This window comes from Arachis hypogaea, chromosome 10 (assembly GCF_003086295.3).
Source record: "Arachis hypogaea cultivar Tifrunner chromosome 10, arahy.Tifrunner.gnm2.J5K5, whole genome shotgun sequence".
NCBI classification, from domain to species: Eukaryota; Viridiplantae; Streptophyta; class Magnoliopsida; order Fabales; family Fabaceae; genus Arachis; species Arachis hypogaea.
In genome coordinates, this window is record NC_092045.1 from 85,939,126 (window position 1) to 85,964,699 (window position 25,574).

The following is a 25,574-nucleotide window of genomic DNA, read 5'->3' on the forward strand; positions in this document are numbered from 1 at the left end:
TCAAAGTGTTTTGCCATTGCTGTTAAGTATTTGTTCAATCTCTATTAGAGTAAGTTCTGATAATTCATCGTCTGATAAAACCAAATCTATAATTAAAATTGAAAATGAGTATTAGAAAAATAAAAACACCTTAAGACATTTAATTGTACATTGTGACATTTATATTTGCTAAAAAGTTTCAACAATTTTCATATTAATATCAATATAATAAATGATATCATGTGGACATTTGATGAAGAAAGTTGTAGCAAAACAAATGTAGATATTAATGAATAAGTTCAAACCAGGTAAATTGAACATAGTTATATGACTATGTAGTATCCCATCTGAAAGTAAAGTCCAACATCTCTGCCAAACTACTTCAGGCCGAATCATTGAATTTGACCATAAAAGAGTTGCAAACAGCTTTCTCAGATAATATCCAGAACCCCAATGACTGGCTTCTTCAATAGCATCAATGTATTCTTGATCATCATCAAGTAACCCACGCGCGTAACATGCATCTCTGAATGTAGGATAAACAACACCATTGAAAGACCGAAGTTCTTCATAGCTTCTTGGCCCTTTAACAATGTTGAGTAACTGGTGGACGAAATTGTGATCCTCTTTGTATTTGCATGAGATTTAAAAATTGGCTCTATTGGAATTTATGATCACAACTTCATTCAACTTTACCAGCAAGTGTACTGGGTCATCCAAGTAATACCTTACGTGAGTAAGGGTCGATCCCACAGAGATTGTTGGTATGAAGCAAGCTATGGTCACCTTGTAAATCTCAGTTAGGCAGATTAAATTAGTTTATGGTGAGTTCGAAAATTAATAAATAAATAGAAAATAAAAGGGATAGAAATACTTATGTAAATCAATAGTGGGAATTTCAGATAAGTGTGTGAAGATGCTGTGCTCCTCTCGTATCTCTATTTTCTTATTACATTCATCCAATCCTTCCTGCTCCTTTCCATGGCAAGCTGTATGTAGGGCATCACCGTTGTCAATGGCTACATCCCATCCTCTCAGTGAAAACGTCCCTATGCTCTGTCACAGCACGGCTAATCATCTGTCGGTTCTCAATCAGGTTGGAATAGAATCCCTTGATTCTTTTGCGCTTGTCATCACGCCCAGCCTTCAGGAGTTTGAAGCTCGTCACAGTCATTCAATCCCAGAATCCTACTCGGAATACCATAGACAAGGTTTAGACTTTCCGGATCCTCATGAATGCCGCCATCTATCTAACTTATACCACGAAGATTCTGTTGGGGAATCTAAGAGATATGCGTCCGGCCTAAAGTAGAACGGAAGTGGTTGTCAGTCACGTACGTTCATAGGTGAGAATGATGATGAGTGTCACGGATCATCACATTCATCAAAGTTAAGTATAACGTATATCTTGGAATAAGGATAGAAGAGAATTGAATAGAAAGTAATAATAATTGTATTGAAACTTGAGGTACAGCAGAGCTCCACACCCTTAATCTATGGTGTGCAGAAACTCTACTGTTGAAAATACATAAGTGAAAGGTTCAGGCATGGCCGAATGGCCAGCCCCCTGAAACGTGCTCAATGGCCTCCTAAGATGAAGAATAATACAAAACTAAGACCAAAGATGAAACGTGGTCAAAAGACGACTAATACACTAGTAAAAAGTCTTATTTATACTAAACTAGCTACTAGGGTTTACATGAGTAAGTAATTGATGCATAAATCCACTTCCGGGGCCCACTTGGTGTATGCTTGGGCTGAGCTTGATCTATCCACGAGCTGAGGCGTTTCTTGGAGTTGAACTCCAAGTTATAACGTGTTTTGGGCGTTCAACTCCGGATCATGACGTTTTTCTGGCGTTTAACTCCAGACAGCAGCATGTACTTGGCGTTCAATGCCAAGTTACGTCGTCAATTTCCGAATAAAGTATGAACTATTATATATTGCTGGAAAGCTCTGGATGTCTACTTTCCAACGCCATTGCGAGCGCGCCAATTGAAGTTTTGTAGCTCCAGAAAATCCATTTCGAGTGCAGGGAGGTCAGATTCCAACAGCATCAGCAGTCCTTTTGTCAGCCTTTTTCAGAGTTTTGCTCAAGTCCCTCAATTTCAGCCAGAAATTACCTGAAATCACAGAAAAACACACAAACTCATAGTAAAGTCCAGAAATGTGAATTTAACATAAAAACTAATGAAAGCATCCCTAAAAGTAGCTTGAACTTACTAAAAACTACCTAAAAACAATGCCAAAAAGCGTATAAATTATCCGCTCATCACAACACCAAACTTAAATTGTTGCTTGTCCCCAAGCAACTGAAAATCAATTAGGATAAAAAGAAGAGAATATACTATAAATCCCAAAATATCAATGAATATTAATTCTAATTAGATGAGCGGGACTTGTAGCTTTTTGCTTCTGAACAGTTTTGGCATCTCACTTTTTCCTTTGAAGTTTAGAATGATTGGCTTCTCTAGGAACTTAGAATTTTGGATAGTGTTATTGACTTTCCTAGTTAAGCATGTTGATTCTTGAACACAGCTACTTATGAGTCGTGGCCGTGGCCCTAAGCATTTTGTTCTCCAGTATTACCACCGGATACATAAATGCCACAGACACATGACTGGGTGAACCTTTTCAGATTGTGACTCAGCTTTGCTAGAGTCTCCAGTTAGAGGTGTCCAGAGCTCTTAAGCACACTCTTTTGCTTTGGATCATGACTTTAACCACTCAGTCTCAAGCTTTTCACTTGGACCTTCATGACACAAGCACATGGTTAGGGACAGCTTGATTTAGCCGCTTAGGCCTGGATTTTATTTCCTTGGGCCCTCCTATCCATTGATGCTCAAAGCCTTGGATCCTTTTTACCCTTGCCTTTTGGTTTTAAGGGCTATTGGCTTTTTCTGCTTGCTTTTTCTTTTTCTTTCTATTTTTTTTTTCGCCATTTTTTTTTCGCAAGCTTTCTTTTTCACTGCTTTTTCTTGCTTCAAGAATCAATTTCATGATTTTTCAGATCATCAATAACATTTCTCTTTGTTCATCATTCTTTCAAGAGCCAACAATTTTAACATTCATAAACAACAAGATCAGAAATATGCACTGTTCAAGCATTCATTCAGAAAATAAAAAGTATTGCCACCACATCAATATAATTAAATTAAATTCAAGGATAAATTCGAAATTCATGTACTTCTTGTTCTTTTGAATTAAAACATTTTTCATTTAAGAGAAGTGAAGGATTAATGGATTTTATTCATAGCTTTAAGGCATAGTTACTACATACTAATGATCATGAAATAAAGACACAAAACATAGATAAACACAATCATAAAAACCAAAAAGCAGAAAGAAATAAGAACAAGGAATAAATCCACCTTAGTGGCGTCTTCTTCTTGAAGGACCAACAATGTCCTTAAGCTCTTCTATGTCCCTTCCTTGCCTTTGTTGCTCCTCCCTCATTGCTCTTTGATCTTCTCTTATTTCATGGAGAATGATGGAGTGCTCATGATGTTCCACCCTTAATTGTTCCACATTGTGGCTCAAATCTTCTAAGGAGGTGTTGAGTTGCTCCCAATAGTTGTTAGGAGGAAAGTGCATCCCTTGAGGCATCTCAGGGATTTGTTGATGATGAGCTTCCTCATGCATCTCTTGAGAACCGTGAATGGTCTCTCTTGCTTGCTCCATCCTCTTCTTGGTGATGGGCTTATCCTCTTCAATGGGGATATCTCCTTCTATGATAACTCCAGCTGAGTAACACAGATGGCAAATAAGGTGAGGAAAAGCTAGCCTTGCCATGGTGGAGGACTTGTCAGCTATTTTGTAGAATTCATTGGAGATGACCTCATGAACTTCTACTTCCTCTCCAATCATGATGCTATGAATCATGATGGCCCGATCCACAGTAACTTCAGATCGGTTGCTAATAGGAATGATGGAGCGTTGAATGAACTCCAACCATCCTCTTGCCACAGGCTTGAGGTCCAGTCTTCTTAGTTGAACTGGCTTGCCTTTGGAGTCTATTCTCCATTGAGCTCCTTCCACACATATGTCCATTAGGACTTGGTCCAACCTTTGATTAAAGTTGACCCTTCTAGTGTAGGGGCGTTCATCTTCTTGCATTATGGGCAAGTGAAACGCCAACCTCACATTTTCCGGACTAAAATCTAAGTATTTTCCCCGAACCATTGTGAGATAATTCTTTGGATTCGGGTTTATACTTTGATCATGGTTCCTAGTGATCCATGCATTGGCATAGAACTCTTGAACCATTAAGATTCCGACTTGTTGCATGGGGTTGGTTATGACTTTCCAACCTCTTCTTCGGATCTCATATCGGATCTCCGGATACTCATTCTTCTTGAGCTTGAAAGGGACCTCAGGGATCACCTTCTTCTTTGCCACAACATCATAGAAGTGGTCTTGATGGCTTTTGGAGATGAATCTTTCCATCTCCCATGACTCGGAGGTGGAAGCTTTTGTCTTCCCTTTTCCTTTTCTAGAGGATTCTCCGGCCTTAGGTGCCATTGATGGTAGTGGAAAACAAAAAAGATTGTGCTTTGACCACACCAAACTTAAAATATTGCTCGTCCTCGAGCAATGAAAGAAAGAAGAGAAGAAGAAGAAGAAGAAAATATGGAGGAGAGGGAGAGAGGTAGGTTCGGTCAAGGTGAAGAAGAGGGGGTTGTGTTGTGTGAAAATGAAGTAGAATGGAAGGGTATATATAGGGGAGGGGGTAGTGTGTATTCGGCCATTTAGGGTGGGAATGGGTGGGAAAATGGTTTTTGAATTTTTGAAGGTAGGTGGGGTTTATGGGGAAGAGTGGATGGATTTGAGTAGTGAAGGGGTGATTGGGAAGAGGAATTGAGGTGATTGGTGAAGAGTGTTGGGAAGTGTGACATGGGGAATACAAATCACAAAAATAGGATTAGGAGGTAAGGTGGGAATATAGTAGGTGAGGATCCTGTGGGGTCCACAGATCCTGAGGTGATCCTGTGGGGTCCACAGATCCTGAGGTGTCAAGGAATTCCATCCCTGCACCAAATAGGCATGTAAAATGCCTTTGCACACCATTCTGGCGTTTAAACGCCGTGTGGTGCACGTTCTGGGCGTTCAACGCCCATGTAAAGCATGTTTCTGGCGTTGAACGCCAGTTTCATGCTTGTTACTGGCGTTCAGCGCCAGCTTTTCTTTTCTAGGCACATTCCTGGCGTTCAGCGCCAGAATGTTGCTTGTTTCTGGCGTTCAGCGCCAGAATGATGCTCTGTTCTGGCGTTGAACGCCGGCCAGATGCATCTTACTGGCGTTGAACGCCAGCCTGTGCGTCCTCCAGGGTGTGAATTTTTTCTTCTGCTGTTTTTGATTCTGTTTTTAATTTTTATGATTTTTTCGTGACTCCTCATGATCATGTACCTAATAAAACATAAAATAACAATAAAATAAAAATTAGATAAATAAAATTGGGTTGCCTCCCAACAAGCGCTTCTTTAATGTCAATAGCTTGACAGTGGTTCTCATGGAGCCACAAAGGTGATTAGGTCAATATTGTATAGTCCCAACACCAAACATAGAGTTTGGATATGGGATCTTAACACCAAACTTAGAGTTTAGTTGTGGCCTCACAACACCAAACTTAGAGTTTGACTGTGGGGGCTCTCCTTGACTCTGAACTGAGAGAAGCTCTTCATGCTTACTCTCTTTTGTCACAGAGGGATGGCCATGTGCCTTAAACACAAGGTAGTCCCCATTCAATTGAAGGACTAATTCACCTCTGTTGACATCTATCACAGCTCCAGCTGTGGCTAGGAAAGGTCTTCCAAGGATGATGCATTCATCCTCTTCCTTCCTAGTGTCTAAGATTATGAAATCAGCAGGGATGTAAAGGCCTTCAACCTTTATTAACACGTCCTCTACTATTCCATAAGCTTGTCTCAATGACTTGTCTGCCAATTGTAATAAGAACAAGGCAGGTTGTACCTCAATGATCCCCAGCTTCTCCATTACAGAGAGTGGCATAAGATTTATCCCTGACCCCAGATCACATAGAGCTTTTTCAAAGGTCATGGTGCCTATGGTACAAGGTATTAAGAACTTGCCAGGATCTTGTTTCTTTTGAGGTAGAGTTTTCTGAATCCAGGTATCTAGTTCACTAATGAGCAAGGGAGATTCACTTTCCCAAGTCTCATTACCAAACAACTTGGCATTCAGCTTCATGATAGCTCCTAAATATTGAACAACTTGCTCTCCAGTCACATCTTCATCCTCTTCAGAGGAAGAATAGTTGGTGCACGAAATTGCAATCACACTTTTGCAATTCCGCATAACTAACCAGCAAGTGCACTAGGTCGTCCAAGTAATACCTTACGTGAGTAAGGGTCGATCCCACGGAGATTGTTGGCTTGAAGCAAGCTATGGTTATCTTGTAACTCTTAGTCAGGATATCAATAATTATCAGGATTGATTGTAAAAAGTAAAAGAACATGAAATAAGTACTTGTTTTGCAGTAATAGAGAACAGGTTGAGGTTTTGGAGATGCTCTATCTTCTGAATCTCTGCTTTCCTACTGTCTTCTTCTTCAAGCACGCAAGACTCCTTCCATGGCAAGCTGTATGTAGGGTTTCACCATTGTCAATGGCTACCTCCCATCCTCTCAGTGAAAATGTTCAACGCGCCCTGTCACGGCACGGCTAATCATCTGTCGGTTCTCAATCGGGTTGGAATAGAATCCAGTGATTCTTTTGCGTCTGTCACTAACGCCCAGCCCTCAGGAGTTTGAAGCTCGTCACAGTCATTCAATCCTTGAATCCTACTCAGAATACCACAGACAAGGTTTAGACCTTCCAGATTCTCTTGAATGCCGCCATCAATTCTAGCTTATACCACGAGGATTCTAATTAAGGAATCCAAGAGATATCCACTCAATCTAAGGTAGAATGGAGGTGGTTGTCAGGCACACGTTCATAGTTGAGAATGATGATGAGTGTCACGGATCATCACATTCATCAGGTTTAGGAGCAAGTGATATCTTAGAATGGAAGCAAGCATGATTGAATGAAAAACAATAGTAATTGCATTAATCCATCAAGACACAGCAGAGCTCCTCACCCCCAACCATGGGGTTTAGAGACTCATGCCGTAGAAGATACAATGAGAAACGTGTAAAAGTGTCATGAGGTACAGATACAATGTCAAACGATCCTATTAATAGTGAACTAGTAACCTAGGGTATACAGAAATGAGTAAATAACGTAAAAATCCACTTCTGGGTCCACTTAGTGTGTGCTTGGGCTGAGCATTGAAGCTTTCATGTGTAGAGACTTTTTCTGGAGTTAAACGCCAGCTTTTATGCCAGTTTGGGCGTTTAACTCCAATTTTTATGCCAGTTCCAGCGTTAAACGCTGGGAATTATGAAGCTGATTTGCAACGCCGGTTTGGGCCATCAAATCTCGGGCAAAGTATGGACTATTATACATTGCTGGAAAGCCCAGGATGTCTACTTTCCAACGCCGTTGAGAGCGCGCCAATTGGGATTTTTTAGCTCCAGAAAATCCACTTCGAGTGCAGGGAGGTCAGAATCCAACAGCATCTGCAGTCCTTTTCAGCCTCTGAATCAGATTTTTGCTCAGGACCCTCAATTTCAGCCAGAAAATACCTGAAATCACAGAAAAACACACAAACTCTTAGTAAAGTCCAGAAAAGTGAATTTTAACTAAAAACTAATAAAAGTATACTAAAAACTAACTAAAATATACTAAAAATATACTAAAACAATGCCAAAAAGCGTATAAATTATCCGCTCATCACAACACCAAACTTAAATTGTTGCTTGTCCCCAAGCAACTGAAAATCAAAATAGAATAAAAAGAAGAGAATATACTATAGACTCCAAAATATCAAAGAAACTTAGCTCCAATTAGATGAGCGGGACTAGTAGCTTTTTGCTTCTGAACAGTTTCGGCATCTCACTTTATCCTTTGAAGTTTAGAATGATTGGCATCCATAGGAACTCAGAACTCAGATAGTGTTATTGATTCTCCTAGTTAAGAATTATGATTCTTGAACATAGCTACTTTATGAGTCTTGGCTGTGGCCCAAAGCACTCTGTCTTTCAGTATTACCACTGGATACATACATGCCACAGACACATAATTGGGTGAACCTTTTCAGATTGTGACTCAGCTTTGCTAGAGTCCCCGATCAGAGGTGCCCAGGGTTCTTAAGCACACTCTTTTTGCCTTGGATCACAACTTTATTTCTTTCCTTTTCTTCTATTTTTTTTTCATTTTTTTTTGAATCACTGCTTTTTCTTGCTTCAAGAATCAATTTGATGATTTTTCAGATCCTCAATAACAGTTCTCTTTTTCCTCATTCTTTCAAGAGCCAACAATTTTAACATTCTTAAAACAACAAATTCAAAATACATTTCAAGCATTCATTCAGAAAACAAAAAGTATTGTCACCACATCAAACTAATTCAACTAGTTTCAAAGATAAATTCGAAATCCTGTACTTCTTGTTCTTTTGTGATTAAAGCACTTTTCATTTAAGAGAGGTGATGGATTCATAGGACATTCATAGCTTTAAGACATGAACTTTAAATTTTATTAATTATGAATTAAAAACAAGACTCAAAAATAGATATAAGATGAGACTAGTAGGAATAGAAAACAAAAATTTAAATAGGCTCCTAATGATAGAGGTTATCACAGAGTTAGGACTCAACAACCTTGATTTTGAGAAGTGGATGCTCCCTCAAATTGAGGGGAGAACTTTTGGCGTTTCAACTCTTGAAGTTCAAGCCCCTGCTTCTCTTGTTCCTTCAGCAATTTGCAGAGCATGCAGTTCTGATTCTGCTGTTCTTCCTTAAGTTGCTCCATAGTTTCTTGCAACTTGGTGATAGATGCTTCTAGGCTGGCCCAGTAGTCAATTTCAGGAAATTCAAGGAGGAACTCCTGCGCCCTCTTTTTGATAGAGTTGTCTTGCATTTGTCCTTCCATTGACTACTTAGTGATTAGATGTTCAATGGGTATGAATTCATCTACTCCCATATTCACCCCAGCCTCTTTACAGAGCAAGGAGATCAAACTTGGGTAAGCCAGTTTGGCTTCAGTGGAATTCTTATTTGCAATTGTGTAGATCTCACAAGCAATCAGATGATGAACCTCCACTTCTTTTCCAAGCATAATGCAATGAATCATCACTGCTCTCTTGATGGTGACATCAGAACGGTTGCTAGTGGGCAATATGGAACGCCCAATAAAGTCTAGCCAGCCTCTTGCAATTGGTTTGAGGTCTCCCCTCTTGAGTTGCTTTGGGACACCTTTTGAATTGGTTATCCACTTAGTTCCAGGGAGGCAAATGTCCTCTAGAACTTGATCCAACCCCTTATCTGCTCTCACCATTCTCCTATTAAAGGATTCAGGATCATCTTGCAGTTGAGGCAATTTGAAGACCTCTCTTATTTTGTCCAGATGGAAGTAGATAACTTTCCCTCTGACCATGGTTCTGTAAGTATGGAAAGCAGTTCTAGTCATTCTCTGCTTATCTGTCAGCCACAGATTTGAGTAGAATTCCTGAACCATATTTCTTCCAACCTTTATCTCAGGATTGGTTAGAACTTCCCATCCTCTGTTTCGAATTCGCTCTTGGATCCCCGGATATTCATCTTCTTTTAGATCGAATTTAACTTCCGGGATCACTGACCTCAGACCCATTATTTTGTGATAATGGTCTTCATGTTCTTTGGTTAAGAACTTCTCTTGATTCCAAAGATTCTTTGGATTATTCTCTTTCTTTCCTTTTAAATTGGTTTGTTTTCCCTTAGGAGCCATGATCTTGATGAATCTTGGCTTAGTGATCACGAAAAAGCACACCAAACTTAGAGGTTTGCTTGTCCTCAAGCAAAAGAAAGGAAAGAGGGGAGAGAGGAGGAGAGAAAATTCGAATGGTGTGGGGAAAGGAGGGTGGCTGAACGTGTTTGAATAGGAGAGGAGGAGAGATTTTCGAAAATTTGAGGGAGATTTGAGAAGATATGGAAAAAATTTGAGGAGATAATTGAGTTTTTGAAAGAGCCTAGGAAAGGATTTGAAATAGATTTGAAGAAGATTTTAATTTTTGAAATTGGAAGGTGAATGATGAAAGTTTGTAATGTGTTTATGCAGAAAAATATGGATCAAAACAAGAAAGTTTGAAAAATTTTGAAGTGGGAAACAAAATCCCCTCCCCCTGCCTTTCTAGCGTTAAACGCCCAGAATGGTATCCATTCTGGCGTTTAACGCCCATTTGTTGGCCAATTTGGGCGTTTAACACCCAGCCAGGTACCCTGGCTGGCGTTAAACGCCAGAAATCCCTTTATCACTGGGCGTTTTGCTAAACGCCCAGGATGCTGCACACCTGGCATTAAACACCCAGAATGGTGCCCATTCTGGCGTTTAACGCCCAAAATGGCACCTTTACTGGCGTTAAACGCCCATAATAGTGCCCATTCTGGCATTTAACGCCCAAAGTACCCCTTACTGGCATTTTTTCGCCAGCAAGCTCTTTTTCTCTGCTTTTTGCACTGAATCCTTCTGTAACTCTGTGAATTCCTTCAATTTTGATAATTTCCCTTTTAGAATATGTATCAACCTTGATTAAACAGAATAGATACCCTGCTAATCACTGGGTTGCCTCCCAGCAAGCGCTTCTTTATTGTCTTTAGCTAGACCTTCACTGAGAATCACTCAAGTCTCAGTTTTGAGCATTCTTGCTCAAAATTGCTTTCAAGATAATGCTTGATCCTTTGTCCATTAACAATGAACTTCTTGTCAGAATCATTATCCTAAAGCTCAACATATCCATATGGTGATACTTCTGTGATCACATACGGACCCCTCCAGCGGGATTTAAGTTTTCCTGGGAACAATCTGAGCCTAGAGTTGAAGAGCAGAACTTTTTGTCTTGGCTCAAAGACTCTGGATGACAACTTCTTGTCATGCCACTTCTTTGCCTTTTCCTTATAAATCTTTGCATTTTCAAAGGCACTAAGTCTAAATTCATCTAGCTCATTTAGCTGGAGTAATCTCTTTTCACCAGCTAACTTAGCATCCAGGTTTAGGAATCTGGTTGCCCAGTAGGCTTTATGTTCCAGTTCCACGGGCAGATGACAGGCCTTGCCATACACAAGTTGGTATGGTGAGGTTCCTATTGGAGTCTTGAATGCTGTTCTGTATGCCCACAGAGCATCATCCAAGCTCTTTGCCCAATCCTTTCTTCGGGCTATTACAGTCCGTTCTAGGATTCTTTTTAGCTCTCTGTTAGAGACTTCAGCTTGCCCATTTGTCTGTGGATGATACGGGGTTGCCACTTTGTGGCTAATTCCATATCGGACCATAGCAGAGTAAAGCTGTTTATTGCAGAAATGAGTACCCCATCACTGATTATGACTCTGGGAACACCAAATCTGCTGAAGATGTGTTTCTGGAGGAATTTCTGCACGGTTTTAGTATCATTGGTGGGTGTAGCAATTGCTTCCACCCATTTAGATACATAGTCCACCGCCACCAGAATGTAAGTGTTTGAGTATGATGGTGGGAATGGACCCATAAAGTCAATTCCCCATACATCAAACAACTCAATCTCTAAGATCCCTTGTTGAGGCATGGCGTATCCGTGAGGCAAGTTGCCAGCTCTTTGGCAGCTGTCACAGTTATGCACAAACTCTCGGGCATCTCTATAGAGAGTAGGCCAGTAGAAGCCACATTGGAGGACCTTAGTGGCTGTTCGCTCACTTCCAAAATGTCCCCCATACTGTGATCCATGGCAATGCCACAGGATCCTTTGTGCTTCTTCTCTGGGTACACATCTGCAGATCATTCCGTCTGCACATCTCTTAAAGAGATATGGCTCATCCCATAGGTAGTACTTGGCATCTGAAATTAATTTCTTTCTTTGCACTCTGCTGTACTCCTGTGGTATGAACCTCACAGCTTTATAATTTGCAATATCTGCAAACCATGGAGCCTCCTGAATGGCAAAGAGTTGCTCATCTGGAAAAGTCTCAGAGATCTCAGTAGAAGGGAGGGACGCCCCAGCTACTGGTTCTATTCGGGACAGATGATCAGCTACTTGGTTCTCTGTCCCTTTTCTGTCTCTTATTTCTATATCAAACTCTTGCAGAAGCAACACCCATCTTATAAGCCTGGGTTTTGAATCCTGCCTTGTGAGTAAGTACTTAAGAGCAGCATGGTCAGTGTACACAATCACCTTTAATCCCACTAGATAGGATCTAAACTTGTCAATGGCATAGACCACTGCAAGTAACTCTTTTTCTGTGGTTGTGTAATTCTTCTGTGCATCATTTAGAACACGGCTGGCATAATAAATGACGTGCAGAAGCTTGTTATGCCTCTGTCCCAACACTGCACCAATGGCATGGTCACTGGCATCACACATTAGTTTGAATGGCAATGTCCAGTCTGGTGCAGAGATGACTGGTGCTGTGACCAGCTTGGCTTTCAGGGTCTCAAATGCCTGCAGACACTGTGTGTCAAACACAAATGGTGTGTCAGGAGCTAGCAGGTTGCTCAGAGGTTTTGCAATTTTCGAAAAATCCTTTATAAACCTTCTGTAGAATCCTGCATGCCCCAGAAAGCTTCTGATTGCCTTAACATTGGCAGGTGGTGGTAATTTTTCAATTACTTCTACCTTTGCCTTATCCACCTCTATTCCCTTGCTTGAAATTTTGTGCCCAAGGACAATTCCTTCAGTCACCATAAAGTGACATTTCTCCCAGTTTAAAACCAGGTTAGTCTCTTGGAACCTTTTCAGGACAAGTGCTAGGTGGTTAAGGCAGGAGCTGAATGAGTCTCCATATACTGAGAAGTCATCCATGAAGACTTCCAGGAATTTCTCCACCATATCAGAGAAGATGGATAGCATGCATCTCTGAAAGGTTGCAGGAGCATTACACAGACCAAAAGGCATCCTTCTGTAGGCAAACACGCCAGAAGGGCAAGTAAATGCTGTTTTCTCTTGGTCTTGAGGATGCAATTTGGTTGTAACTTGAATAGCCATCCAAAAAGCAGTAATAATTATGACCAGCTAGTCTTTCTAGCATTTGATCTATGAATGGTAAAGGAAAATGATCCTTTCTGGTGGCTGTATTGAGCCTTCTGTAGTCAATACACATACGCCACCCTGTGACTGTTCTTGTAGGAACCAGTTCATTTTTTTCATTATGAACTACTGTCATGCCTCCTTTTTTGGGGACAACTTGGACAGGGCTCACCCAGGGGCTATCAGAAATAGGATAAATAATCCCAGCCTCTAGTAATTTAGTGACCTCTTTCTGCACCACCTCCTTCATGGCTGGATTTAGCCGCCTTTGTGGTTGGACCACTGGTTTGGCATTATCCTCCAATAGGATCTTGTGCATGAATCTTGCTAGGCTAATGCCCTTAAGATCATTTATGGACCACCCAAGAGCTGTCTTGTGTGTCCTTAGCACTTGAATCAGTGCTTCCTCTTCCTGTGGATTTAAAGCAGAGCTTATAATCACTGGAAAAGTGTCACCTTCTCCCAGAAATGCATACTTCAGGGATGGTGGTAGTGGTTTAAGTTCAGGTTTGGGAGGCTTATCCTCCTCCTGAGGAATTTTCAAAAATTCTTTTGTTTTCTCTGGTTCTTCCTGATCAGGCTGAACATCCTTGAAGATGTCCTCTAGCTCTGATTCTAGACTTTCAGTCATATTGACCTCTTCCACCAAAGAGTCAATAATGTCAGCGCCCATGCAGTCATTTGGTGTGTCTGGATGCTACATAGCTTTTATAGCATTCAACTTGAACTCATCCTCATTGACTCTCAGGGTTACTTCCCCTTTTTGTACATCAATGAGAGTTCGTCCAGTTGCTAGGAAAGGTCTTCCTAGAATGAGAGTTGCACTCTTGTGCTCCTCCATTTCCAGCACCACAAAGTCAGTTGGAAAAGCGAATGGCCCAACCTTGACAATCATGTCCTCTATTATGCCTGATGGATATTTAATGGAGCCATCAGCAAGTTGGAGGCATATCCGGGTTGGTTTGACTTCTTCAGTCAACCCAAGCTTTCTGATAGTGGATGCAGGTATTAGATTGATGCTTGCTCCAAGGTCACACAGGGCTGTCTTGGTGCAAGCACCTTCTAATGTGCATGGTATCATAAAGCTTCCTGGATCTTGAAGCTTTTCTGGTAAGCTTTTCAGAATGACGGCACTGCATTCTTCAGTGAGAAATACTTTTTCAGTTTCTCTCCAATCCTTCTTATGACTTAAGATCTCTTTCATGAACTTAGCATAAGAAGGTATTTGCTCAAGTGCCTCTGCAAACGGAATCTTTATTTCAAGAGTCCTTAGGTAGTCTGCAAAGCAGGCAAATTGCTTATCCTGCTCCGCTTGGCGGAGTTTCTGAGGATAAGGCATCTTGGCTTTATATTCTTCAACCTTAGTTGCTGCAGGTTTATTCCTTACAGAAGTGGTTGGAGAAGCCTTTTTAGAGGGGTTACTATCAGCACTCTCAGGTGTCTGATTCCCCATTAGCGTTTGAACGCCAGGATTGGGTGAAGATTGGGCGTTTAACGCCAACTTTTCTCCCCTTTCTGGCGTTTGAACGCCAGAACTGGGCAGGGAATGGGCGTTTAACGCCAGCTTTCCCCCCTTTTCTGGCGTTTGAACGCCAAAAGTATTCCTCTCTGGGCTCTTAATGTCCTCAGAGGGATTTTGGACAGTGGTTTGGTTATCCTCTGTCAATTGTTCCTTATTTGGCTTTTTGCTACTTTGAGCAGTGTTATTCAATGTCTTCCCACTCCTCAGTTGAACTGCTTGGCATTCTTCTGTTATCTATTTAGATAGCTGCTGTTTTGCCTGATTCAACTGTGATTCTATGTTCTTGTTAGCAATTTTAGTTTCTTGGAGCATTTCTTTTAATTCTGCTAACTGTTTTGTCATCAGTTGTAATTGCTGATTAAGCTCAACCATCTGTTCTTGAGGATTAGGATCAGTGGCTACGGCCATAACTTCTTCTTTTGTAGAGAACTCATTGCTAGAGTACAAATATTGATTTCTAGCAACAGTATCTATAAGCTCTTGAGCCTCTTCAATCGTCTTCCTCATATGTATAGATCCACCAGCTGAGTGGTCTAAAGACATCTGAGCTTTTTCTGTAAGCCCATAGTAGAATATGTCCAGCTGTACCCACTCTGAAAACATTTCAGAGGGGCATTTTCTTAGCATACCTCTATACCTCTCCCAGGCATTACAAAGGGATTCATTATCCTCTTGTTTAAAGCCTTGGATGTCCAGCCTTAGCTGTGTCATCCTTTTTGGAGGGTAAAACTGATTCAGGAATTTGTCTGATAACTGTTTCCATGTCTTTATGCTTGCTGTAGGTTGGTTATTCAACCACCTCTTAGCTTGATCTTTTACAGCAAATGGAAACAGTAATAGTCCGTAGACATCCTGATCCACCTCTTTATCACGTACTGTGTCAGCAATTTGTAAGAATTGTGCCAGAAACTCAGTAGGTTCTTCCTGTGGAAGACCGGAATACTGGCAATTTTGCTGCACCATGATAATGAGTTGAGGATTTAGCTTAAAGCTGCTTGCTTTAATGGGAGGTATACAGATGCTACTCCCATATGCAGCTGTAATGGGGTTAGCATATGACCCCAGAGTCCTTCTGGACTGTTCAATTCCACTTAGGTCCATGATGGAGAAAGGGAATATGATATGAATTCACAAGTAAAGTAAAATATGTTTTTTGACCGAAAAAATTAAAATAAAACAAAAGGAAAACAAAATAAATTTTCAAAAACTAAAATAAGATCAAGGCAAATTGAAAACTAAATCAATTAGTCAATTAAGAAGATTTTGGAATTAGCAATTGAAAATATATGATTGAAAATTATTTTGAAAAAGATTTGATTTTTTGAAATGAGGAAAGAGAAAAACAACAAAATGACACCAAACTTAAAATTTTTAGAAAATCAGACACAAATTTTTGAAAACTTAAAGGAAAACAAAAAGAAGACACTAAACTTAGAATTTTTAAAGATAAAAATGGGACTAGGGACATGCAAATTCGAAAAATCAAAAGAAAACAAAAGCATGCAATTGACACCAAACTTAAAATATGAAACTAAACTCAAATAAAAGACTCTAAACCAACTAAAATAAAACAGTCCTAATCTAAGCAACAAGATAAGCCGTCAGTTGTCCAAACTCGAACAATCCCCGGCAACGGCGCCAAAAACTTGGTGCACGAAATTGCAATCACACTTTTGCAATTTCGCACAACTAACCAGCAAGTGCACTGGGTCGTCCAAGTAATATCTTACGTGAGTAAGGGTCGATCCCACGGAGATTGTTGGCTTGAAGCAAGCTATGGTTATCTTGTAACTCTTAGTCAGGATATCAATAATTATCAGAATTGATTGTAAAAAGTAAAAGAACATGAAATAAGTACTTGTTTTACAGTAATAGAGAACAGGTTGAGGTTTTGGAAATGCTCTATCTTCTGAATCTCTGCTTTCCTACTGTCTTCTTCTTCAAGCACGCAAGACTCCTTCCATGGCAAGCTGTATGTAGGGTTTCACCGTTGTCAATGGCTACCTCCCATCCTCTCAGTGAAAATGTTCAACGCGCCCTGTCACGGCACGGCTAATCATCTGTCGGTTCTCAATCGGGTTGGAATAGAATCCAGTGATTCTTTTGCGTCTGTCACTAACGCCCAGCCCTCAGGAGTTTGAAGCTCGTCACAGTCATTCAATCCTTGAATCCTACTCAGAATACCACAGACAAGGTTTAGACCTTCCGGATTCTTTTGAATGCCGCCATCAATTCTAGCTTATACCACGAGGATTCTGATTAAGGAATCCAAGAGATATCCACTCAATCTAAGGTAGAACGGAGGTGGTTGTTAGGCACACGTTCATAGTTGAGAATGATGATGAGTGTCACGGATCATCACATTCATCAGGTTTAGGAGCAAGTGATATCTTAGAATGGAAGCAAGCATGATTGAATGAAAAACAATAGTAATTGCATTAATCCGTCAAGACACAGCAGAGCTCCTCACCCCCAACCATGGGGTTTAGAGACTCATGCCGTAGAAGATACAATGAGAAATGTGTAAAAGTGTCATGAGGTACAGATACAATGTCAAAAGATCCTATTAATAGTGAACTAGTAACCTAGGGTATACAGAAATGAGTAAATGACGTAAAAATCCACTTCTGGGTCCACTTAGTGTGTGCTTGGGCTGAGCATTGAAGCTTTCATGTGTAGAGACTTTTTCTGGAGTTAAATGCCAGCTTTTATGCCAGTTTGGGCGTTTAACTCCAATTTTTATGCCAGTTCCAGCGTTAAACGCTGGGAATTCTGAAGCTGATTTGCAACGCCGATTTGGGCCATCAACTCTCGGGCAAAGTATGGACTATTATACATTTCTGGAAAGCCCAGGATGTCTACTTTCCAACGCCGTTAAGAGCGCGCCAATTGAGCTTCTTTAACTCCAGAAAATCCACTTCGAGTGCAGGGAGGTCAGAATCCAACAGCATCTGTAGTCCTTTTCAGCCTCTGAATCAGATTTTTGCTCAGGACCCTCAATTTCAGCCAGAAAATACCTGAAATCACAGAAAAACACACAAACTCATAGTAAAGTCCAAAAAAGTGAATTTTAACTAAAAACTAATAAAAGTATACTAAAAACTAACTAAAATATACTAAAAACATACTAAAACAATGCCAAAAGCGTATAAATTATCCGCTCATCAATAGTCTTCAGAGCTCATGAATGGCAGAAGGAGATTTAATGGAATCTCTATGGTCTCTGTATGAGCCTCAGATTCCTTTGGATCCTTAACAGGAAATTCCTTGTTGCTTGAAGGACGTCCCAGGAGGTCTTCCTCACTAGGATTTTCGTCCTCCTCCTCCCTTGTGCATTCGGCCACATTGATCACATCAATGGCCTTGCACTCTCCTTTTGGATTCTCTTCTGTATTGCTTGGGAGAATACTGGGAGGAGTTTGAATGACTTTCTTACTCAGCTGGCCCACTTGTGCCTCTAGATTTCTGATGGAGGATCTTGTTTCATTCATGAAACTGAAAGTGGCATTTGACAGATCAGAGACTAGATTGGCTAAATTAGAAGTGTTTTGTTCAGAATTCTCTGTCTGTTGCTGAGAAGATGATGGATATAGCTTGCTATTGTTCAGCCTATTGCGTCCACCATTGTTAAAGCCTTGTTGAGGCTTTTGTTGATCCTTCCATGAGAAATTTGGATGATTTCTCCATGATGGATTATAGGTGTTTCCATAAGGTTCACCCATGTAATTAACCTCTGCCATGGCAGGGTTCTCAGGATCATAAGCTTCTTCAGAAGCTGCCTCTTTAGTACTGTTGGATGCATGTTGCCATCCATTCAGACTTTGAGAGATCATGTTGACCTGTTGAGTCAACACTTTGTTCTGAGCCAATATGACATTCAGAGCATCAATTTCAAGAACTCTTTTCTTCTGAGATATCCCATTATTCACGGAGTTCCTCTCAGAAGTGTACATGAATTGGTTGTTTGCAACCATATCAATGAGTTCTTGAGCCTCTTCAGGCGTTTTCTTTAGGTGAATAGATCCACCTGCAGAATGGTCTAATGACATTTTCAAAAATTTAGATAGGCCATAATAGAATATATCTAGTATGGTCCATTCTGAAAACATGTCAGATGGACACCTTTTGGTCAGCTGCTTGTATCTTTCCCAAGCTTCATAGAGGGATTCACCATCTTTTTGTTTGAAGGTTTGAACATCCACTCTTAGCTTGCTCAGCTTTTGAGGAGGAAAGAATTTATCCAAGAAGGCTGTGACCAGTTTATCCCAAGAGTCCAGGCTATCCTTAGGTTGTGAATCCAACCATATTCTAGCTCTGTCTCTTACAGCAAAAGGGAAAAGCATGAGTCTGTAGACTTCAGGATCAACTCCATTCGTCTTTACAGTCTCACAGATCTGCAAGAACTCAGTTAAAAACTGATAAGGATCTTCAGACGAAAGTCCATAAAACTTGCAGTTTTGTTGCATTAAGGCAACTAGCTGAGGTTTCAGCTCAAAATTATTGGCTCCAATGGCAGGAATGGAGATGCTTCTTCCATCAAACTTGGACGTTGGCTTTGTGAAGTCACCAAGCATTCTCCTTGTATTATTATTATTTTCGGCTGCCATCTCCTTCTCTTGTTCTAATATTTCTGAAAGGTTACCTTTAGATTGTTGTAACTTAGCTTCTCTTAATTTTCTCTTTAGAGTCATTTCAGGTTCTGGATCAATTTCAACAAGAGTGCCTTTATCCTTGCTCCTGCTCATATGAAAGAGAAGAAAACAAGAAAAGAAGGAGGAATCCTCTATGTCACAATATAGAGATTCCTTTATGTTAGTAGAAAAAGAAAGGGGAGTAGAAAGTAGAAGAGGGGATTCGGATATTAGGTGGAGAGGGGTGAAGAGAAGTGTTAGTAATTAAATAATTAAATAGAATAAGAATAGAGAGGGAGAATTTCGAAAACAATTTTGAAAAAGAGGTTAGTAATTTTCGAAAATTGGAGATAAGATAAGATTAAAATTAAAATTTAAAACAAAAGAATTTTTGAAAAAGAGATGAGATATTTTTGAAAATTAGAGAGGGAAAAGTAGTTAGTTGGTTTTGAAAAAGATATGAGACAAACAAAAAATCAAAGAGTTAGTTGAAAAAGATATTAAAATCAAATTTTGAAAAGATAAGAAGATAAGAAGTCAGATAAGATATTTTGAAATCAAATTTTGAAAAAGATAAAATTTTTGAAAAAGATAAGATAAAAGATAAAAAGATCTAATTTTTAAAATGACTTAACTAACAAGAAACTACAAGATAAGATTCTAGAACTTAAAGATTGAACCTTTCTTAACAAGAGAGTAACAAACTTCAAATTTTTGAACCAATCACATTAATTGTTAGCTAATTTTCGAAAATTAGATGTAAAGATAAGAAAAAGGTTTTGAAAATATTTTGAAAAAAGATTTTTGAAATTTTCGAAAAAGAGGAAAAATTGGAAAAGATATGATTTTTAAAAAAGATTTTGAAAAGATAAGATTTTTAAAATTGAAATTTTGACTTGACTTGTAAGAAACAACTAATTTTAAAAATTTTTGACCAAGTCAACCCAAAATTTCGAAAATTTGGAGGGAAATAAGGAAAAGATATTTTTTATTTTTGAATTTTTTAAGAAAAACACAAAAATGATCCAAAACATGAAAATTTTGGATCAAAACACAAGATGCATGCAAGAACACTATGAATGTCAAGATGAACACCAAGAACACTTTGAAGATCATGATGAACATCAAGAACATAATTTTGAAAAATTTTTGATGAAAAGAAAACATGCAAGACACCAAACTTAGAAATCTTTAATGCATGGACTCTAACAAACAAAAAATGCATATGAAAAACAACAAACAACACAAAACAAGAAATCATCAAGATCAAACAAGAAGACTTGTCAAGAACAACTTGAAGATCATGAAGAACACTATGAATGCATGGAGTTTTCGAAAAATGCAAGAAAAAATTTTTAAAGCATGCAATTGACACCAAACTTAAAAATTGACTCAAGACTCAAACAAGAAACACAAAATATTTTTGGTTTTTATGATTTTATTAATTTTTTTTCGAAAATAAAGTTTGGAAAAATGAAAAAGAAAAGAAATATTTTGAAAAAGATTTTTGAAAAATTTTTTTGAAAAGAACATTACTTAATCTGAGCAACAAGATGAACCGTCAGTTGTCCATACTCGAACAATCCCCGGCAACGGCGCCAAAAACTTGGTGGACGAAATTGTGATCCTCTTTGTATTTGCATGAGATTTAAAAATTGGCTCTATTGGAATTTATGATCACAACTTCATTCAACTTTACCAGCAAGTGTACTGGGTCATCCAAGTAATACCTTACGTGAGTAAGGGTCGATCCCACAGAGATTGTTGGTATGAAGCAAGCTATGGTCACCTTGTAAATCTCAGTTAGGCAGATTAAATTAGTTTATGATGAGTTCGAAAATTAATAAATAAATAGAAAATAAAAGGGATAGAAATACTTATGTAAATCAATAGTGGGAATTTCAGATAAGTGTGTGAAGATGCTGTACTCCTCTCGTATCTCTATTTTCTTATTACATTCATCCAATCCTTCCTGCTCCTTTCCATGGCAAGCTGTATGTAGGGCATCACCGTTGTCAATGGCTACATCCCATCCTCTCAGTGAAAACGTTCCTATGCTCTGTCACAGCACGGCTAATCATCTGTCGGTTCTCAATCAGGTTGGAATAGAATCCCTTGATTCTTTTGCGCTTGTCATCACGCCCAGCCTTTAGGAGTTTGAAGCTCGTCACAGTCATTCAATCCCAGAATCCTACTCGAAATACCATAGACAAGGTTTAGACTTTTCGGATCCTCATGAATGCCGCCATCTATCTAACTTATACCACGAAGATTCTGTTGGGGAATCTAAGAGATATGCGTCCAGCCTAAAGTAGAACGGAAGTGGTTGTCAGTCACGTACGTTCATAGGTGAGAATGATGATGAGTGTTACGGATCATCACATTCATCAAAGTTAAGTATAACGTATATCTTGGAATAAGGATAGAAGAAAATTGAATAGAAAGTAATAATAATTGTATTGAAACTTGAGGTACAGCAGAGCTCCACACCTTTAATCTATGGTGTGTAGAAACTCCACTGTTGAAAATACATAAGTGAAAGGTTCAGGTATGGCCGAATGGCCAGCCCCCTGAAACGTGCTCAATGGCCTCCTAAGATGAAGAATAATACAAAACTGAGACCAAAGATGAAACGTGGTCAAAAGACGACTAATACACTAGTAAAAAGTCTTATTTATACTAAACTAGCTACTAGGGTTTACATGAGTAAGTAATTGATGCATAAATCCACTTCCGGGGCCCACTTGGTGTATGCTTGGGCTGAGCTTGATCTATCCACGATCTGAGGCTTTTCTTGGAGTTGAACTCCAAGTTATAACGTGTTTTGGGCGTTCAACTCTGGATCATGACATTTTTCTGGCGTTTAACTCCAGACAGCAGCATGTACTTGGCGTTCAACGCCAAGTTACGTCGTCAATTTCCGAATAAAGTATGGACTATTATATATTTCTGGAAAGCGCTCTGGATGTCTACTTTCCAACGCCGTTGAGAGCGCGCCAATTGGAGTTCTGTAGCTCCAGAAAATCCATTTCGAGTGCAAGGAGGTCAGATTCCAGCAGCATCAGCAGTCCTTTTGTCAGCCTTTTTCAGAGTTTTGCTCAAGTCCCTCAATTTCAGCCAGAAATTACCTGAAATCACAGAAAAACACACAAACTCATAGTAAAGTCCAGAAATGTGAATTTAACATAAAAACTAATGAAAACATCCCTAAAAATAGCTTGAACTTACTAAAAACTACCTAAAAACAATGCCAAAAAGCGTATAAATTATCCGCTCATCAGTAACATTCTTAAATAGTATAATTCACCTGCAGATGGAGGGATAAAGAATAATCTACCAATAACAGTGTTTGTTTTCCTTGGCTCCCATATTCTCAGGCTGCGTTTCCAAACAAATTCAGTTGGAAAATTGTTATAAGTTAATTGTCTAGCTGCCTCATAGTCTGTGTTTGCTTGAAACCAAGCTATGAACATGGATTCTTTAATTGTTGCTTTATCAACAGTTCTTTGCAAATTGTCTTGATCTTCAAAGATAACTGGTTGTTCATCGGGCAAGTGAAAGCTTAACCGTTCAACTGAAGGTCTTCTATAGTGAATATCAAATGCAAATATTCTCCAAGCAGATTCACATGGAGAGATATACCGACAATCATAATACATTTTCACTTCATCTATGATTGAATTAGAATTGGGAAGCGTTGAAGTTGAATAAAAAGAAGCTGTGACTCGATCACTTCCCTTGTTAACATACTTAAAAAGATACTTTATCGATCTTGATTGATTGCACCATTCAACATTGATATGGGCACCATACTTCATTAATAAGAACTTATTATGTGGCACAACATACCGATTATCCAAATGAATACCTGAAACCTCAATGGTATGACCGTCATTTCGACGTCTATAAAGTGGATATCCATTTTGATCGATGGTGGTAAACTCTACGAATTTTTTAGGAAAATGTCGGGTGCAAACACCGTTCTCCATGCAAGGTGAATTTTTGTTTGCAATTCCACAGGGTCCATGCATCATAAAAGCCTTAACTGCCTGATAGTATTCTGGATCCAGAGTCTGATCTGGAATTTCTGCTGAGATAATATTGTCTATGTCATCAGAACCAGGGAATTTATGCTCTTGTGCAAGAAATAGTAGTATGTGTGCATGGGGTAATCCACGCTTCTGAAACTCAATAGTATATATAACTGCAATAATAAATATGCATTAAGTATGACAGTATTATAATGGATTGAAATAGTTAACATTTTCCCACGAAAAGTGCGGGTTTGGAGTATTACCTGCCCTTGATGTACCAAAAATTCTATTCTTTTGGATATCTTTGATGAGTATGTCCAACTTTGCCTTGAATAATCTGCAAACCATGTCTGGTCTATCTTCAGGTTTTAAATTATTTTCCTTACAATAACGCTTCAATTCTTCCCATTGGGGGTTGCAAGTTACTGTTATAAATAAATCTGGATAACCAATTGACCTACAAATTGCCATTGCATCTTGGTAATTCTGAATCATATATCGTGGTCCCCTTGTGAATGTTGCAGGTAAAACAATGCGCTTGCCTAGTGAAGATGCCTCAATTTCACCGTTCATAATTGCATCTTTTAGACCTTTATAGATTTCAGCTCTGAATTGTCTTTGCTTTGAGTATACATATTTAAGTCTAGCCGCTTCAACCATTGAAAATGCATCAACTAAAAACTGTTGAAAAAGTCGTCGAGAATACAACAAAACACCTTCACGACTTGATCTATGCTGGATTCTAAATGCAAAAAAATCCCTCATGCTAACGTAGGAGCTTTCCTGTGTAGAATTTTTCGGCAATTTGTTTAATAGGATGTTTTCTCTCCACCCGTCTTCACCATAAGGGAATAGTAAAGGATATTGTAATCCTAAATATGATGGGTTGAGTTCTGAAATTCTTGAAGTTGGCCAGATTTTGTTTCGACAATAATATTTCTTTCTTTTGTATTTGAATCAAAATCTCCAACAACTAAACCTGCAACCTCATCAACAGACGGTAGATTATATCGCCTTCCATCTTTGCCCCTTTTCCCAATAAGACATAAACGAACATTAGTTTGTGGATTAATTCTGATTACGTCTCTTACCATGCGAAAACTTTTTGCAAGAACGTTATGTTGATCCAGCATTTCAATAACATCAGATATGATCTCCAAATTCCATTGGTTGGTTTTGTTGCCAGAGCTGTCAAAAAGAATTTGTTGTTGTTTAATAATTATGCTCACTATCAAATAAAGCTTAATAAATAGAGGCAAGATTGAAGTAATACTAAATTAATACCTAAGAATGGAACTGCGATTCTTGATCTCATTTTGTGTATCATAGATGTAAAGTTGTGCAAATTTTGCTGAACTTCCCTCTTCTGGTAATAAGCTTCCCATTAAATGATAATTTTGACCATGTAATATAAATGTAGGAGGACCCCTCGTGTGGTTAATACATCTATCTATTTTTCCACCCAATGAAGTAAAAGCAAACATACTATTGTATGTGCGCGTATTTTTTTGAAAGTGATTAGCCTTTGCATCACAACCAAAAATTAGATCATTCAATATTTGAGGCGCCTCCTGTAGTCTAGGTAATTCAACTTGGCCCTGACGACAACACAAAGTGAAAGTTGGAATCCTTGCATTATAGTTTTTGTTAATTCGTTCTTGATACCAAAACTCAGCTCCACAATGTCGGCATTTGAAATTCGGATCTCCAAGGTCTAGATAACCTGTGATATGAAAAATATAGTGAGTTTGAAATTCTATAGAGCTATTTTGAAAAAAGCGGGAATAATTCTTTTAACTATTAACCGTGTGGGATTGGTTCTGAGTCATTATGAATATCGTGCTTCTGGTCTGGTTCTCCTGTAATGTAATATTATGATTTTGTTAGTAAGGCAGAAGGTAGCAAGTTAACTATTTGTATGTGTGAACCGAAACAAAGTTGGAAAATGTTCCCCACTTTTTAATTTAATTCAATTTAAACATGACATGAAATTGATAACTACTTAAACAACACAATTTTACCTTGATTCTCTTCTGCATATGATTCATTTTGCCTCTCAATATTGTAGTTCTGTAGATTAGGGTTTGATAAATAACTCATTCCATGATCTGTTAAAGAAAAATAAGGTAGTTATTATTTGTAAGCCAACTTGTAATAAAGATATGATTGTTGTTAAATATCTATCAGATATGTACTCTTAAATGGATATCTCATGGAAAGAAAATATGGGCGGAGGTATTTTTAATTTCATCGATTACATCAAGTTTAGCAAGTGGGTAAAAACTGAGTAGTTTAAAAGGCTTAAGGTTAGGTAATTTT

The 25,574-nt window shown here is 38.9% G+C and overlaps 1 protein-coding gene across 1 annotated transcript; it reads right to left on the reverse strand.

Annotated features, from left to right (window-relative positions):
* LOC140175686 (uncharacterized) lies at positions 1 to 24,020 on the reverse strand. The gene is made up of 3 exons (XM_072204220.1): positions 23,519 to 24,020; positions 22,529 to 23,425; positions 1 to 86 (listed from the first exon to the last, which is right to left on the reverse strand). Exons 1-3 carry the CDS (start codon positions 24,018 to 24,020, stop codon positions 1 to 3), a joined length of 1,485 nt encoding a protein of 494 aa, XP_072060321.1.
* Positions 24,021 to 25,574: the final 1,554 nt, after the last annotated feature.

Coding starts and splice junctions, on each gene's coding strand:
- LOC140175686 (XM_072204220.1), bottom strand. CDS start 24,020: ATGAGGGATTTTTTTGCATTTAGAATCCAGCATAGATCAAGTCGTGAA. Junction 23,426..23,518: donor TTTTGGTACATCAAGGGCAG/GTAATACTCCAA, acceptor TTATTATTGCAG/TTATATATACTATTGAGTTT. Junction 87..22,528: donor CTTTATCCCTCCATCTGCAG/GTGAATTATACT, acceptor TTTTAATTATAG/ATTTGGTTTTATCAGACGAT.